Here is a 17,120-nt window from a genome sequence, read left to right as displayed (position 1 = left end):
ATGCAAAAGATGGCATTGCCAGTGATAGTGAGAAGGGAAGTTAGGGGGCAGGGGAGGAGGTGAAGGCAGGGCCATTATACACAGCCAAGCTGCACAGTATCAACCGTATATGCTCTGACCCAAGAGGCAGGGATGAACACCTGACTAAATCCTTCAGACAAGAAGGCTGCAAGTCCCGAAACTATCTCCAGAAAGATTGTTTGTTCACTTAAAACACCCAGGCCCAGCCTACTGCAGCACCAAGAAAGGAAGTGCACAGAACAGGAAAAACGAAGAAAAATCAAAAGAGACCTACAGCCACTACTCCTGGAAGAAGGGTCACTAAAAGAAATATGCCCTGCTTGTAGGTTCATTTGGTTGTTTTATATACCGAAGCATTATTTTGTGCCTATTTTTGTTATGCTGTTATGTTTTAAGTTCCCTGTTTTGAATTTACTTTGCTGTTCACTGAGGATTATGTTGCTGAATTGTGGATCATATCTCGCTTTGACTAAGCAAATAAAAATGCTTTAAATAAATACAGTTACATAAATAAAAATTTTGTTTTGTTTCTTTTTTTTTTTAGTGTACGTTAAAAAAAAAAAAAAAAGAAAGAAAATGAATAGAAAACAAAACAAAAGGACCCCTAGCTTTGGGTGCTACTTTGTCCTCTTCTGAGGTTATTGTTAAAACAATTAGAGCATACTGTGATAGATATCAAGGATTGTTAAAGCTGCAAGAGTACATTGTGATGTCATCCTTAAAGCTGATTGTGCAGATTTATTAAAACTACCTTGTCGTCATCAGTGCTTTCAGACTTTGCATCTAAGGTTTTGATACGCAGACTCATGATGGCACTTAACAGATCAGAATGATCAGTTTTGTCCAGGTCTCTTAGAGTCCTGTTGAATGATTTTCTCCATGTGCCTGACTTGACTGGACAATCCCCCTCTTTTTCTTTACAGAGGAGACGACGTTTGAAGCCGGCGTGAAAGTGCAGATCCACAGTCAGTCCGAACCGCCATTTGTGCAAGAGCTCGGCTTCGGCGTAGCACCTGGATTCCAGACCTTTGTCGCCACGCAGGAGCAAAGGGTACTTGCAAAACTCCTTTCTTTTCTCATTTTCAGATTATAAATGCTAAAACCCAGTGGAGAGAAGGACTTAAGAACCTGATTTCCAAAGCAGCAATGAGAGCATAATGAAAGCTTTGTTAATTTTTGCAGGGTAGCTGACTGATCGCCTAAAAGTGCCAGAAAATGAATTTGTCCAAACTATGAAAAAAATTGTAGTTTTCATACGTTTTTAAAATATAGGAGTCAATAGTCAGATGATTTGTCCAGCTAAGTTTTGAACCTAGCCAGGCAAACTACTGGCACACTGAACACCTCCAACTTATCCAGCTGTTTATCAGAGTTAGCTGGATAATTTATCTGGCTAAGTCCTGTCATGCTGGAGAGCAATCCTAAAGTTTTCCAGATAAGTCTGACTTTATTTGGCTACATTCAGTGACACTCCTAATCGGCAACATGCTGCTGACTATCCATGACCATTTATCCGGTTAACTTTAGATGGATAAACAGTCTGTTCACTGTGCTGCTGACTTCATTATTTATTTTGAATGCATTTACTTAACAAACGTTTTCTCCTGGTTTTAAGAGACAGTTCTGTGCAGTTCAGCTGGATTCCTGTTTCATGAAGGTTGGAAATGGTTATGACACTGTGTGGTGGGGGCTGTTGTTTCCTTCTCTCACTTCAGGGTGTGCAGAATATACAAAAGCAGCACCAGAACGGTGACAAAGATAGAGGCAAAGCAGAGAGGTCACAAAGTCCCGTCAGGCAGGGGTCAGCTGGGCAGAGATCCTTGTCTGCTGACCACTATTTTGCTAGCACCTTGGATTCTAGGGTGAGGATGGCAATGACTTGGATGTCAAGTGATACTCCAAGGTAAAAGAGAGTGCAGTCCCTTTGCCATTGACTTCTACCAGCTGGATAATTCCAGCCGCATACTTATCCATCCTTGTTCTAGGAGCTGGCAGTTTATGGTTTATCCTGTGGGTTGAATTTTCAATAGGGAGTTAGACTAATAACTGCACTTAGATGGCTCTCGGCATTAGTCCAACGTCTGACAAGCTTTCAGACTCCCCAAGGAGCACGTCTAACTTTAGATATCGGCCTTTAGATGGCTGTCTAAGTGGTTTTCCTTGATGTTCAGACCATCCTTTTAATATAAACGCCATCTTTTAATGTAACGCCTTAGCTGCGTGCAATCCTGCACCAAGTAGTAAAGCTTTGAAGCAGGAAAGGATTTTTGGCTGTGAATGTTTCAATAGCTTATAAAAAGTTTGCATTACTTTGCTGTGTAAAATTTTAAAGATCTATTTGGATTTATCAAGCGCCTTATTGATTCCCACAGTTTTCTTCGAAGACTATGAAATTACAGATGCTTTGCATGATGAAGACAATTTCAGCAGCAACATTGCCCCTCTCCCCGGTGCAGCTCCGAGTCCGTGTGTCGCTTCACAATGCACATCCTTTAGCCATGCTGGAAAGGGGCGGGGCTGGGGTGAGGAAGGAAAGCCTTCCTGCGGGTACTTTCCCGGGCAGACGTCACCCCTGCAGGATCCGTGGGTTCCCACTGGCTTGTGGTTTTTGAAAGGAAACTTGGTGGGGAGGGGATTCCTCTTTGAAAAGGAACACATTGTGCCCACAGCCTTCCCTGGCCTCTTTCAAAATTGCCCCTCCCCTCGTGCTTTTTTTCAAAGTAACCATATTTTGTGATTCAGGTCTTGAGTAGCTGGTAGTATTTTTGGTTGCACATCATTTAGGTCTAAGTTGTGTGGGTGTAAGACTACATGGAAAATCATTTTCTCCAAGTTACCACCCTCTTGTTTCAAGGAGATAATGATTGGTTTAAAATCTGACAATCATTTTCAAGCTGTATTACTACTTTATTTTGTGTGTTTCGAATTACGCCTCCTCTTGCATGGATGGTGCAGTATCTAATCGCTTTTCTGTAAAGTCAGTGGTTAGAGCCTGGTGACCGAATTCCTGCACCTTTAAGGCAAGGAGGAGCTTGGCTTCAGTCACTTCTTGTGACATTTTTCAAGGTGGGCCTTATTCAGAATTTTCTTTGCTTTGGGTATTTTTTTCTTTGCCCTTTCTGCATATGCTGTTCTTTTTCAAATATATTTCCACCATGTTAGCATTAGCCTGAAATAAATTTGTTTCTGATATTTTATATGTTAATATAGATTCCTGTTGACCGAATCTCTGAATTAGATTTTTGTTTTAAATATAAACTAGAGATCTATTTCTGTTTAATTGTCTAATAATGAGGTTTAAAAAAAAAAAAGACTAAATGTGTAGAACTGCATCATTATGAATACTTAAAATATGCAAATTAACGGTAATTTTCAAATGAAAATGAAAAAGGAACTATCATAGCATTTCTCAGAACCCAATTTACCCACATTAAGTGCACTTATGCAGGTAAAACCTATTGTCAATTCAGTGACATATTAGGGGTAGATTTTCTAAAAGTGCGCCCGCACGTACTTTTGTTCGCGCACTAGGCCAGATTTTATAAGATACACACGTAGCCGTGCGTATCTTATAAAATCCTGGGTCGGCGCACTCAAGGGAGTGCACACTTGTGTAACTTGCGCGCGCCGAGCCCTGCGCGCGCTGCCCGTTCCCTACAAGGCCGCTCCAAAATTGGAGCGGCCTCGGAAGGAACTTTCCTTCCACCCCCACCCCCCCCCCCCCCGCACCTTCCCCTCCCTTCCCCTACCTAACCCACCCCCCTCCGGCACTATCTAAACCCCCCCCTACCTGTGCTTTAAAAGTTACGCCTGCCAGCGGGCAGCTGGCGCGCGATTCCCCGGCCCGGGACCCATTTTGGAGGCCTCGGCCACGCCCCTGAAACGCCCCTGGGCCGGCACCACGCCCCCGACACACTCCCCAGAACACCCCGAATGTCGCGTCAGCCCTGATACGCCCCCCCCGACATGCCCCCCCTGGAAAGCCCCGGGACTTATGCGCGTGCCGGGGCTTGCGCATGCCACCGAGCCTATGCAAAATAGGCTCGGCGTGCGCAGGGGGGTTTAAAGGGTTACGCGCATAACTTATGTGCGTAACCCTTTTAAAATCTACCCCATATTGTAGCAATTTTCAAAAGCCCTGTGGGAACGAGCGGTGATTCCCACAGGTCTGGAGACAAACTAGTCTGACTCCTGCCTTCTTAAAATAGTATACCTTTATTATAACTTCACACATGTACAATAGACTGTCTTCCCTTCAGACAGTGTACTCTCTCTCTACTGTGCTGCTTCATCTCAGCTCAGGGTTTGGACAGTGTTACTCACAGGAGTTTCTTTCCTCGTGGAGACCTGGGCCTGGTCTGATTATCCCCACCTGGATCCCAGCTCTTATTCCCCAGTCTCTGGCTATGCCCTCTGAGCCCCACCTGCCCCGCAGGATCCCACCCATAGAACATACTCTCCTTAGGTTAGATGCCTAGTCCTGCACAGGAAAATAAGGGATTACTAGGAGTCAGGGACACTGCCTCACAAGTCCACTTACATGCATAAAACATAAGGCCCAGTAAGAGAATAGATACGAGTTTGTTCAGACGCTTAGCACAAAAGCATCTACCATACTATGAAAATGTATTTCTTCCTCAGATGTATAAAATCTTATGCATCCAAATGGGGGAATTTTAGCACCAAGATTAGATGCTTAATTTGGTGCCACTTTTCCAAAGTCAAACTTAAACTGTGACGCTATTTCTCCCTGAATCTTGAGAAAATTCGATACAGACCCACCATGGACTTTTCTACTGTATCCACTTTGTATGTACTTACTCTCTCGCACAAACTCTGCTTGTTTAAAAATCACTTGCACGTATGCTTATTTTAGTTGAGTTGATTATGTATGTTAGATTTTGTAAATCACTTAGAGCTTCAGCAGGTAAGCGATCAATAAATGTGAATAAATAAATATACTACCAAAGGGTCTTTCTTTCTGGGTTGTCAGCCTGGTTTGTGAACCTCTTTTGAAGAAGCTGGCACATCCCTAATCCCCTCCATCCTTCTAACATTAGACACACTATGGCGTCAGCTGCACAAGTACAAACCTTTCTGAATCCTCAGTCCCATGTGTACAGAGCTCTATCATTCTGGTGCCCATGGAAACTGATTCATGAAAGCGCATCACAGCCTCTGATGTTCTTCCTGAAGTGAGATATTTCAGCTTTCCCCCTTCCCCCAGCAAATTTTTTCTGCCACTCATTGGTTTGCATTTAGAAACTAAGATCTGTTCTCTTGAGTTTCAACTGATATGAAGAAATTAGTTCATTGGTCACAATATCTAAGACTTATATCTGCTTTTTAATCTAAATCTCCCGTTCTGAATTGGTCTGCTTTTGTAATAACAGGGTATGAAATACAAGAGGTTACCTTGGATGGAAAAGAGTAATATGATTGGTTGAAAAGCATTCGTTAACCTAAGTAATAATCCCTTCCTAGGGCTGAGAATAACATTTCTCCTGATGTCATGGACATTGAAATGACCTTGAGGTTCATTTGTATGCAGCTGAAAGTCACTCATTCACGCAGTAGTAGTTGGAAACTGGAACAACTACTTTAATATCCAGTTTGCGTGGAAATAAAAGGTCAGTCAAAAACTGTATATAAAAGGTGATACCTTCTAATTGGACTAACTTAATACATTTCTTCAGTAGCTTTTGGGGGCTACTGCTCCCGTTCTCAGAGCACAGCAAAAGATGATATTGCCTGAACAGAGAAGTGAATGATAGATTACATTTAGTGGTAGTATGCATGGGAAAGGGAAATTGGGAGGGAGGGGCACGTGATGTGTTAGAGTTATAGGAGGTAACAGAGAGACCTAAAATTATGTCTGGTAATGAGCTTAAAAAACCCCAAGTCTCTGGGAAGCCCTGCAATCCCTGCAGAGGATAATTTTCCAAAGCCAATTAGCTGGGTGAAAACAAATTTAAAAATGAAAAAATAATCATGAGGCGTAAAGTAATTACAAAGTAAACACTAGAATGGGCATTACTCGAAGCCAGTTCAATATTGTGTAAAACTGCCCGTCTCAAACTAGAACAATAATTTGTAGGATCTTGATATATTTATATTTATTTATATTTAATTCCCTATAAAGGGAGGAAAAGAGTTCAGACAGAAGCTCTGCATGAAAAATTGCTTTATTTTGAGTTCTGAGATGTCAATCAGAGATCATAAAAACTTCCATAGTCCTTTATTTATTTATTTATTTAAAAACTTTTCTATACCGTCGTTAAGTTAGATAACCTTCACAACGGTTTACAGCAAGGCACGATAACGAAAATGTGAGTGGTATAGATTACAAATTAATCATGTGCCATCATAGTGCGGTAACAATTCATTTCAATAAACTATGTGTGTAAATTAAGCTTGTCTGTTGGGAACATATTAGGCGGATTGAATTTAACAATAATGTGCATTTGTAGCTTACAAGTAACAACTTCTAGTTTAGTGCATCCTTATCAACCAACTGCTTTTTTCCTTCTCTTTATCTTTATAGAAAGCTTGTTTAAATAGCCAGGTTTTCAGATTGGTTTTGAATATTTTGAAACTTCTCTGCAACCTTATTTCGAGCGGCATGGTGTTCCATAGCACGGGGCCAGCCAGTGATAGTGCTCGCTCCCTAACTTGCGTGAGGCGTGCTGTTTTGACAGAGGGGACAGTTAGTAGAGCCTTAGTAGCAGATCTTAGGTTTCTTTGCGGGACATGTACGCGCAGTGCAGTGTTAAGCCAGTCAGCTTTTTCATCGTGGATTAGTTTGTGTATTATGCATAATGCCTTATATTGAATTCTTTGTTCAATTGGGAGCCAGTGTAAATCAGCGAGCGTTCCTGTAATGTGTTCATTCTTTTTTTTGCCAGTCAAAATTCTAGCAGCTGAGTTTTGTAATAATTGTAGTGACCGAATTGTAGATTGTGGTAGTCCTAAAAGTAGTGAGTTACAGTAGTCTGTTCTTGCGAATATCATTGCCTGCAGAACTGTGCGGAAATTGTTTAGCGTTAGTAGAGGTTTTAGTCTTCTCAGGATCATTAGTTTCGCATATCCTTCTTTTATTTTCAATGAGATGTGTTATTTCATGTTTAGCTCAGGGTCAATTATTACTCCTAGATTTCGTACTTTTGTTGCTAGCTCAACGGTTTGGTTATTTTTAAGTGTGAGTGTTGGTTGAATGTGGTATATGTTTTTACGTTCAAGGTGTAAGAATTCCGTTTTGTCGATGTTTATTACCAGTTCCATCTGATTTAAGAGCTGTTTAATTAACATATTGGCAAGTTTCATTGTTTCTTCAATGGTGTTTACAATTGGCAGCAGTAGCTATATATCGTCTGCGTATAAGTAATGTGTGATTCCAAGTCCCGCTAGTAGGTGACATACCGGGAGAAGATAAATGTTAAAGAGTGTTGCCGACAGGGCCGATCCCTGTGGGACACCGGTTAGCAGTGTGACTTTGTCCGAGAGTATATTTTTGATTTGTACCTAAAAACATCTATTGTTTAGGTATGACTCAAACCATTTTATTGTTTTATTAGCGAGACCTATTTCTTTCAGTCTATTGAGTAGTATTTTGTGATTTACTGTGTCGAATGCTGCAGAGAGATCTAATAGAACCAGAATGTAGTGTGTTCCTGTATCAAAACCTCTTAGGATATTATCTCAGTGTTAAAAAGAGGAGGACATCTACAAAGAGCCAAGAAACCAAAAAGTCTACTTAAAAAAAATGCTGTGAAAAATGCCTTAAACACATTTGCTCTCCCACATCATAAAGTAAACCTTCTGGAGAATTTTCAGCCCCACTCACTTCCAGATTCTCTCTCACAGTGGAGCAATTTTTTACATTGAGTTTCTGTCTGAGCTCTTTTCCTTCTAGTTTGCGACAGGCAGTTTTACGCAATATTAAACTGACCTTGAGTGATGCCTGTTGTAGTGCTTGCTAAATATAAATGTACCCAGGTAGAAAGGGCTGTCTGTGACTTATTACTACTAATGCTTATTTTTAAAGTGCTATTCAGACAGATGCTACGCTGTACAGATACTCATAAAAGATAGCCCCCCTAGGTCACGTGATGAGCTGCTGGTGAGTGGACCTGGTGGTGATTAGCTCCCGCTGCCTAAAGCCTATTTTTAAGAATATTTTGGACTTCCCGCAATAATATTACTGCTGAATAGGAGGATAATGTCTAAGAAATTGAGCCTTGCATAGTGGGCAGATAAAGCTGGCAAAAAAGCAAAGGCTGACAGTGAAAACAGGGACAGATAAGGAAAGCCAGCAGGAGGGAATCCGAATTGGAAGAAGAATGGCCTGCGTTGCCTAGTCCTCGAGGTACTGACAATTCACTGCAAAAATTGTTTAATTAGTTTTCCCAAAAGTTAGCAGAGGATATTACTGCTAAGTTGGCAGTGGTTGTGGAAAAAGCGGCGACTCTGATGTCTTCAGTGCAAGAGATTACAACGTGGATCTTGGATACAGCGGAGCAGGTGGAGGAGGTCGAGATGGCGGTTATGCAGGCACGAGCAAAAGCTGAAGCATTAGAGAGGAAATATGCAGCATTAGTAGAAAAGCTGGATGATTTAGAGAATCATGAATGCAGAAAAAATACCAGAGTGGTTGGAAAAGAAAGACCCGGTACAGTTTTTCTCAAAATGGCTGTTGGAGATACTCGGCCTGGAGCAAAAACATAGGATTATTAAAATCGAGCAGGCCCAATAGGACATTGGGCCCTGATGGCTCTGCCGGCTCCTGGAGGACGTCCACATGCAGACATCATTCAGTTGCACAAGTATGTGGACAAGGCCCTGATTATGGAAAGGGCTAGGCAGCAAAGAGAAATTATGCATAATGGGAAAAGAATTTACATCTTCCAGGATTCTATTAAAACATACAAAAAAAGGCCAGCGGCATAACAGGAGGTGAAGCGCGTGCTGCAAGAGAGAGAGCTGCCGTACACAATGCCATATCCAGTGCGCCTTCCTGTCACTGCCAGAAAAAAGATTCATATATTTGGATCCGTAGAGGTAGCAAAGGAATTCTTTAATAAAGGATCGCCTTAGAACTTTCCTGGGAGTTTGGTGATTTGCAGCTGAGGAGTAGAACTGAAGCAGGAGACCGGCATATAGGGCAGAGGGGGTGAAGCTGACCCCCAAGAGTTCATTTTTTCAGGACATGTTATGTGGGTAAATTTCTAGTTTTTGGATACAGTTTTCTTTTTTTATGGATTTGGGCATGTTTTCTGTCTGCTCCCAGAGCCAGAACGCCTGGAGAAGATGTAAGGGTTCCTGTGGACTTTACCGCACTGGGAGTGTATGGTTATACTTATTGACAGATGCCAAAGTGCCTCTAGTGAATATTTAGCTAAAAGAATTACGTTTTTTGGCATGTGGATTAGCAGGAATGCCGAAGTCATATGCTGCACTGGGATGATGGTTTTGCTGATGTTAAAATGAAGGATGCACAGCACTGTTGTCAAAGAATTTTGGGGTTTGGGGTGACTTCCCATACCTAGAAGAAAAGCACACCAGTAAATTTATATATCTTTTTTCTTTTATTCTGTTTTCTTTATTTTTTTTTTAGTCTGGATTAAGTCTGCCAGTATGCAGGCTTAGATTTGTTGACTATCACAGTGTTGTGTTTTTTGGCTCCAGATACAGGTGGTGGTCTTTGGACACATTGGTTTTCTCTGGAGACCACCATTTGGTTTGAGTTGCGACTGATGGATTGCATAGTTGGATATCAAAATGTAACATTTGGTGTTTGAAGCTATAGGGTGGGGTATAGGAAAGTAGTGTTGGGGTTGATGTATAAGTGAGGGAAGGGGGGTTATGGGTAAGAGATTAGGAATGGGGGGGTGGTGGGTTGGTTTTAGAGTTGATGTTTTTGGGGATGGGGAAGGGCAGTTGGGGGTTCTTAAACACAAATGTTTGAGGGATTGTGGGGAGATAGGGTTTTGGATGGATGGGGAAGTGTTTAAACAAAACATCAAGAAACTAAGGTGCGGAAAGGATTCACAATTGAGAGATCAAATGTACAGGATTTGGGCTTTTACTAATGCTCAGTCAGAAATGCGTATATTGTTACAGCAATTGCTTATTCACGTGTGGGAGTATGACTGATTTACAAATTGTTTCTTTGAATGTTCAGGGGATCTCTGTACCCGTAAAGAGAGAGTGGGTACTCTAACACAGGCTAAGATAGTCCTTATTCCAAAACCTGGTAAGGATCCTCTTAAATGTGCCCCCTATAGGCCTATTTCACTTATAAACATGGACACGAAGATCCTAGTGAAGGTTCTGCAGTTTCCGTTAGAAGATGTTATGCCTCGGTAAGTCTACTCCGACCAGACAGGGTTCATAATAGGGTGTTCCTCTGTAAATAATACCCGGAGGTTACTCAATATACTTTATATTGCCTCAAAAAATCCCATTGCTGGAGCTGTAATTTCAATGATGCAGATAGGCTTTTGACCGCATATCCTGGCCTTATTTGTTTTCTACTTTGCAGCACTTCGGTTGGCCATAACGGTTTGTGGCCTTGTTGCGGGACCTATTCGCTGAGCCAGTAGCAAGGATGGAGTCAAGTGGGACGATCTCTGCTCTTTTCTATAGAGTGGGGGACAAGGCAGGAGTGCCCTCTGTCCCCACTGCTTTTTGACCTAGCAATAGAATCACTGGTCCAGGCTATAAGATGCTCTGAGGAGATTGTGGGATTTAGTTATAATGGTTTTCGTCATAAAGTTTCACTGTATGTGGATGATACATTATTATATTTGATAGATTTGACAAAGTCTTTGCCTGCATTGATGGAGCTAATAAATAGATTTGTGAATATTTCAGGGTATGTAATCAATTATTCTAAATCAGAACTGATGATGGTGGGTCCATCTAGGAAAGCTCCAATAGAAGTGGGGAGTTTTCAGAAAGCTGGACAGGGTTTGAAATATTTGGGTATTTGGATCTCCAGAAACTATTCTAGTTTATATAAAAATAATTATAATCCCATTGTTAACAAAATCAAGATAGATCTGGTCTCTACTGCCTATTTCGTTGCTAGGCAGAGTAAATTTGGTCAAGATGGCTATATATACCGAGACTGGTGTATCCTTTTATGCACTTGTCCTGTGATGTTCCAGTGTCAGTTTTACGTGGCCTTACCAGGTACAGTTATTAATTTCATTTGGAATGGAGAACTCCCCAGGGTAAAATATGATACATTGATTAAACTGAGAGAGGCGGGTGGGTTGGATATCCTACATTTTCAATGATATTATTGGGCTTGGAGAATAACTTACCTGTGGGAATGCCTGGGTATAGATCCAGTGCAATCTTGGGTTTCTTTGGAAGAGGGCTGGGCCAGGGGTGTGGTTTGGCTTCATTGTTTTATATGCCTAGGGAGATACACACAATAAGGGTAATCATTCATGTGTACCCTATAATCACTCATACTCTACGGGTGTGGAGACAGGCACGGTTGTGGTACACTGGGGAAGAACCGGGTACATTTTTTACATCTTTGCTACAGAATCCACATCTTTCTGCATGTATGTTATCTCCTGACATTAGGTATTGGGAGACTAGAAATCTGCGATTTATAGGGCAATTGTGGATGGATGGGAGGTTAAAAACGTTTACTAAATTGATGGTAGAAATTCATATACTTGCAAGTACTCAATATTTGTATTTACAATTGCACAAGGCATTGGTCCCCCTGAATACTATTGCAGACTCTCTGGAAGAGAGTGAGGGAGTTGAGGAGGTACTAAGCTATAAGACCAGGGTGTGTCACTTGATATCAGGATTATATAAAACAATTAGATGAACAGTATGGGGGAAAGACACGCCAAATATCTTGATTCAAAAGTGGAATACAGATCTGGGTGTGGATACAATAAGAAAGATTGACAATCTATATGAAAATGGTTCCGAAATGTTACAATTTGTAATAAAGGACGAGAGTTATTATATAAGCTGTTACATAGAATGTACCACACCCAGGTTTTCTTTGCTAAGTTCAGTAACAATGGAAGTGCTTGCTGGAGCGGGTGTGGGCAGATAGGGACCTACATACATATGTGGTTGGGTTGTAGGGAGATCCAGGTATTTTGGACTGAAATGACTGCTTGTATCACCTGGATATGTGGTCAACAACTCGAGGAGAGTGCAGAGCTATACCTGCTGGCCTAACAGAGGGTTGGGGGTTGTAGGAAGCTGGTCGGTCATCTCCTTCATGCTGCTCGTTTGACAATTGACCATCGATGGAAATATGCTCCCGAGCTGCGTGAATGGAAGATCAAGGTCGCTGAGATCACTGTTAAGGAGAAGCTGACACTCATGTTACGAGATCAGATGGACAGATATGAAAGTATATGGGGCCCATACTGGACATGGAGGGGAGTAGGAAGTATAGAGTAAGATGGTAGTGTAATGGATTAAGGGTACAAGGTCAGGGAGGAGATATAATTATAACCATACTGTGTATCGGGATACTCAAGCTTTTGTAATGCTGATTGGAAATATAGTTTCATAAGAGGGATATATTGTGATGTATCCAGTGATATTTGCTTAAAAAGTTACAAAAAAAACCCAGCCCCTAATCCATGGAGTTTACAGTCTAGTCAAGACAAACATACATCTTAGACAAGACCGTGTCTCAATAAAATCTGGATGTAGCAAAAGGACTGTGTATGAAATTATTACTATTATTATTTATTTTTTTTACAATTACCCAAGTCAGTTTGAACACATCCATAACCCCAACTTCACACACCCCCCTCCTCCCCTTCTCTGGTTTTAAGAGGAGCAGTCTCACAATTGCCTGCCCTTAAACCGGCTGATGGCAGGTGTGGGTTCCACCGTGTGTGTAGTTTCAGATTGGGTTTGCAGGGTGGGGGTTGGGGGACATATTTAAGAGTGGGATTAGGAAATAACGCAAGTATATTGTGGTTTCCAATGTATGCCGGCCATTTCCCAGCCAATTTTAGCCTGTTTATTTATTTATTTTATTTATTTGTTTTTATATACCGCTGTTCGATCTGGCATATCACAATGGTTTACATTACAACAGTATTCAATAAGAGTTAGGATTCTTATTTTACATTGAAACTTTGTATCGTCTGTAAAAATACAATTTAGGTTATAAGTAGTAGCAACGACATGGCTTACAATCAGGCAAGAAAAATGAGTAACTGGTAACAAGTGATAGTACGAAGTAATAGTAGCAACAATATGGTTTAGGTTCATACAAGAGTAACAAGAATTTTAACAATATACAGATTGAATTAGGATAGTATTTACAAATTTTATAGTTAGGTTCAATGGATAGAATATAATCCATGGGCAACATTGGGGGAGTATGAAGGATTATTACGATGATTGGGAGTCATATAAATAGAGTTGGGGGGGGGGGGAGGGAAGGCATTGTCTATGCCAAAGTAGTGGAGTGCAGATTGTGGTGGATAGGAGGAAAGAGGGGGGAGGGGAGTGGTAGAATAGGAGGGGGAAGAGGGGAGGTTGAAAGGAGGTAAGAGGGTTTGATTTTGAAGAGTGGCTGTAAGAAGGGAGTTAGGTAGCTGACGGGAATGCTTTTTAAAAAAGCCATGTTTTGAGGTTATTTTTGAAGGAATGTGTTGTGGAATCCAGTCTTAATTGAGAAGGTAAGCTGTTCCAGAGCGAGGGACCTGCTATCGTTAGTGTGCGATCCTGTGTTGTGGTCAGGTGTGCCATTTTGGTGAAGGTATTGGGATGAGCCCAGTGTTAGTGGATCGGAGGTTTCTTTGAGGAATGTGGAAATGGAAGCCTGCACAATAAAGCAGATGTGGAGCTGGTAGGCTGGTTGTAACCTGTGGACAGTTCCTTGGGAGTGAATGTATGTGCAGAGACTCTGCCTTTGAAAATTTGTACAAAGTGCATGGGTACAAAATACGCCTGAACTTTGCATCTGGATGAGCTGTTTTAAAAACTGAAGTGTCAACTTTATATAATCAATTTATTTTTTGATTTATTGACCTTCATTTCAGCACCTTTTAAGTAGACTAACATGACATCCACAGGATTTTATCTAATATCAAGTTCAAAATCCAAATCGTAGCAGATTTAAGTCATGGGTTATCCAGCCACATAATTCCTGTGGATCCTGATAGCTCACTTGGGAAAATGGGAGGGGGGTACAGAGAAGTAACCTAGTGGGAAATCCAGGCCTGTTCCCAGGATGGAAGACTGGATGAGTCAAAATGGGCTGATGAGTTTCGTTAAACACACTCATTGACAAGCCACCTCTCACCTAGTTAAGATTATAGACAGTGCTGGGGAGGAGCCAGCTGTTGTGGTACATGCAGGCACCCACGACATAGGAAAATGCGGGATGGAGGTTCTAGAAGCCAAATTTAGGCTCTTAGGTAGAAAGCTGAAATCCAGAACTTCCAGAGTAGCATTCTCTGAAATGCTCCCTGTTCTACGTGCAGGTCCCCAGAGGCAGGCAGAGCTCTGGAGTCTCAGTGTGTGGATGAGATGATGGTGCAGGGAAGAGGGATTCAGTTTTGTAAGGAACTAGACAACGTTTTAGGGAAGGGGGAGACTTTTCCCAAAGGACAGGCCCCATCTTAACCAGAGTGGAACCAGGCTGCTGGTGCTAACTTCCAAAAAGGAGTTAGAACAGCTTTTAAACTAGAATAAGGGGGAAAGCTTACAGTCACTCAGCAGTACTACTCCATAGTGAGACTGCACCTTTAGTAGTGTACACAATTCTGGTCGCCGCATCTCAAAAAAGATATAGTTGTGATGGAGAAGGTACAGAGAAGGGCGACCAAAATGATTATTTATTTATTTATTTATAACTTTTATATACCGAGGTTCAATTAACAGAATTAATTATCACTTCGGTTTACATTACAACCAGCAAACGACAACAATGACATAGTCTTGTCTTACATTGAACAAGGTGGAGAAACCTGGATAAACATAACTTGGGATAAAATAGTGAAAGTGTTTTGAATTACATTGAACAGAGTGGAGATAAAACTTGTAAAAACAACATATGGGAGAAGGTGAAGTGAGAGCGAACAGCTCCCCTTTGAGGAAAGGCTAAAGAGATTTGGGCTGTTCAGCTTGGAGAAGAGAAGGCTGAGGGGGATATGATAGAAGTCTTTGAAATCATGAGAGGTCTGGAATGGGTAAATGTGAATCGGTTATTTACTCTTTCAGATAATAGAAAGACTAGGGGGGCACTCCATAAAGTTAGTAGGGATGTGAATCGGGCTTCGGACGATTTCAAAATCGTCAGAAATCGGGGGCTCCCCCAAAACGATATTGTTCGTGGGGGTTCTCTTATTTTGGGGGAGGGCGGGAAAAACGGCATACAAAAATAACCCCTAAACCCATCCCAACCCTTTAAAACTAATCCCTTAGCTTCCCCCACCCTCCCAACCCCCCCAAAAACATTTTACAGGTACCTGGTGGTCCAGTGGGGGTCCCGGGAGCGATCTTCCGCTCCCGGGCCATCAGTTGCCACTAATCAAAATGGCGCCAATGGCCCTTTGCCTTTACCATGTGACAGGGTATCCGTGTCATTGGCCAGCCCCGTCACATGGTAGGAGCACTGGATGGCCCGCGCCATTTTTAAATTTAATTCTTTTGCATCCTCCCCCCCCCCCCCCCAAAATTTTTTAAATACATGGTGGTCCAGCGGGGGTCCTGGGAGCGATCTCCTGCTCTCGGGCCATCGGCTGCCACTAATCAAAATGGTGCCGATGGCCCTTTGTCCTTAGCATGTGACAACATCCATTGCGCCTACCATGTGACAAGGGCCGGCCAATGGCACGGATCCCCTGTCACATGCTAAGGGCAAAAGGCCATCGGCGCCATTTTGATTAGTGGCAGCCGATGGCCCGAGAGCGGGAGATCGCTCCCAGGACCCCCGCTGGACCACCAGGTACTTTAAAAAGTTTGGGGGGGGGGCAGAAGGGTGGGGAATGTGAAAGAATCAAATTTAAAGAGACGGGGTGGGTTTGGGGTTTATTTTTAAGTGCCCTTTCTTCCCGCCCCCCCCCCCCCAACATGATAAGAGAACCCTACGAAACATTTTGTGGGATTTTCCTATCGGGTTCTGGGGGCCCCCCGAATTCTGACGAGTTTGAAAATACCTTCCGATATTTTCAATCATCAGAAAAACGATTCACATCCCTAAGCATGGGATCTTCTTAGTGTTTGGGTACTTGCCAGGTACTTGTAGTCTGGATTGGCCACTGTTGGAAACAGGATGCTGGGCTCGATGTTCTCTTGGTCTTACCCAGTAAGGAAATTTCTTATGTTCTTATTTTCTCATTGGGGAGTGTGCATTCCTCCTCTCTCTGACCTCATACATCCAGCAACTGTGAGGACTCTGATGCATATAGTAAGGGACACTTTGGTGACACCCTTACAGGTATGCTAATCGCTGGCTCCTGATTAGAGAAGCTTCCATGCTCTGCATATAAAGGTCAGGCTGAGGGCTTATGTATGCAGAGAAATAGATGATTAGGTACCAAGGATTTCAAAGCATTAGGTTTGGACCTTGAATGAGTATTCTGCAGAATATTTTATAAATATAATTATCTAACAAAAAAAAGGATAGAGGCAGTGATGAAACTTTGAGCTCAGATGGCTTAGAGTCAGAAACGAAGCAGGTTATGAATACATCTTGGAAGATCCGTGTTCAGCAAGGCTTCATCTGATTAATTCTGTGGTATTGCATTGAGTTATTGTATGTGGTCCCAGTATGTTCATACCCAATGGTAATAATTCCTCTTATAAGAAAATCTTTTCAAAGTTCCAGTGTACTCTCCTTTGTTATAAAAGTAATTCCAGCACATAAGAACATTTTGATGTGCTATTGTGAGCATAATTTGCTGGGTTACATAGTAACATAGTGAATGACAGCAGACAAAGATAAAAAAGATCCATCCAGTCTGCCCAGCAAGTTTTTTATTATTATTAGGGTAGTAGCAGCTGCTGCTCCGTGCAGGCTACCCTCAAGTAGTAATGTAAACTTAGCCCATTTCTTCATTTCCATTCTCTAGCCAGCAGGGATC

General features: G+C 42.0%; 1 protein-coding gene and 1 long non-coding RNA gene across 4 annotated transcripts in view; one reads left to right on the top strand and one right to left on the bottom strand.

The window, feature by feature from the left end:
- Window positions 1-17,120, bottom strand: part of LOC115074028 — an 860,701-nt gene that overhangs the window by 511,055 nt on the left and 332,526 nt on the right. The window lies entirely within an intron of this gene.
- The window catches only part of ASIC2 (acid sensing ion channel subunit 2), a 595,603-nt gene that overhangs the window by 544,419 nt on the left and 34,064 nt on the right, over window positions 1-17,120 (top strand). For both annotated transcript variants that reach the window (XM_029573105.1, XM_029573104.1), the window contains exon 3: window positions 945-1,072. In XM_029573105.1, coding sequence (XP_029428965.1) covers window positions 945-1,072 — 128 coding nt within the window. The remainder of the gene's footprint in view (window positions 1-944; window positions 1,073-17,120) is intronic.

This window comes from Rhinatrema bivittatum, chromosome 12 (assembly GCF_901001135.1).
Source record: "Rhinatrema bivittatum chromosome 12, aRhiBiv1.1, whole genome shotgun sequence".
In the NCBI taxonomy this organism is placed as follows: domain Eukaryota; kingdom Metazoa; phylum Chordata; class Amphibia; order Gymnophiona; family Rhinatrematidae; genus Rhinatrema; species Rhinatrema bivittatum.
The sequence above is the reverse complement of the archived record's forward strand: the minus strand, read 5'-3'. Positions and strand labels throughout refer to the sequence as shown.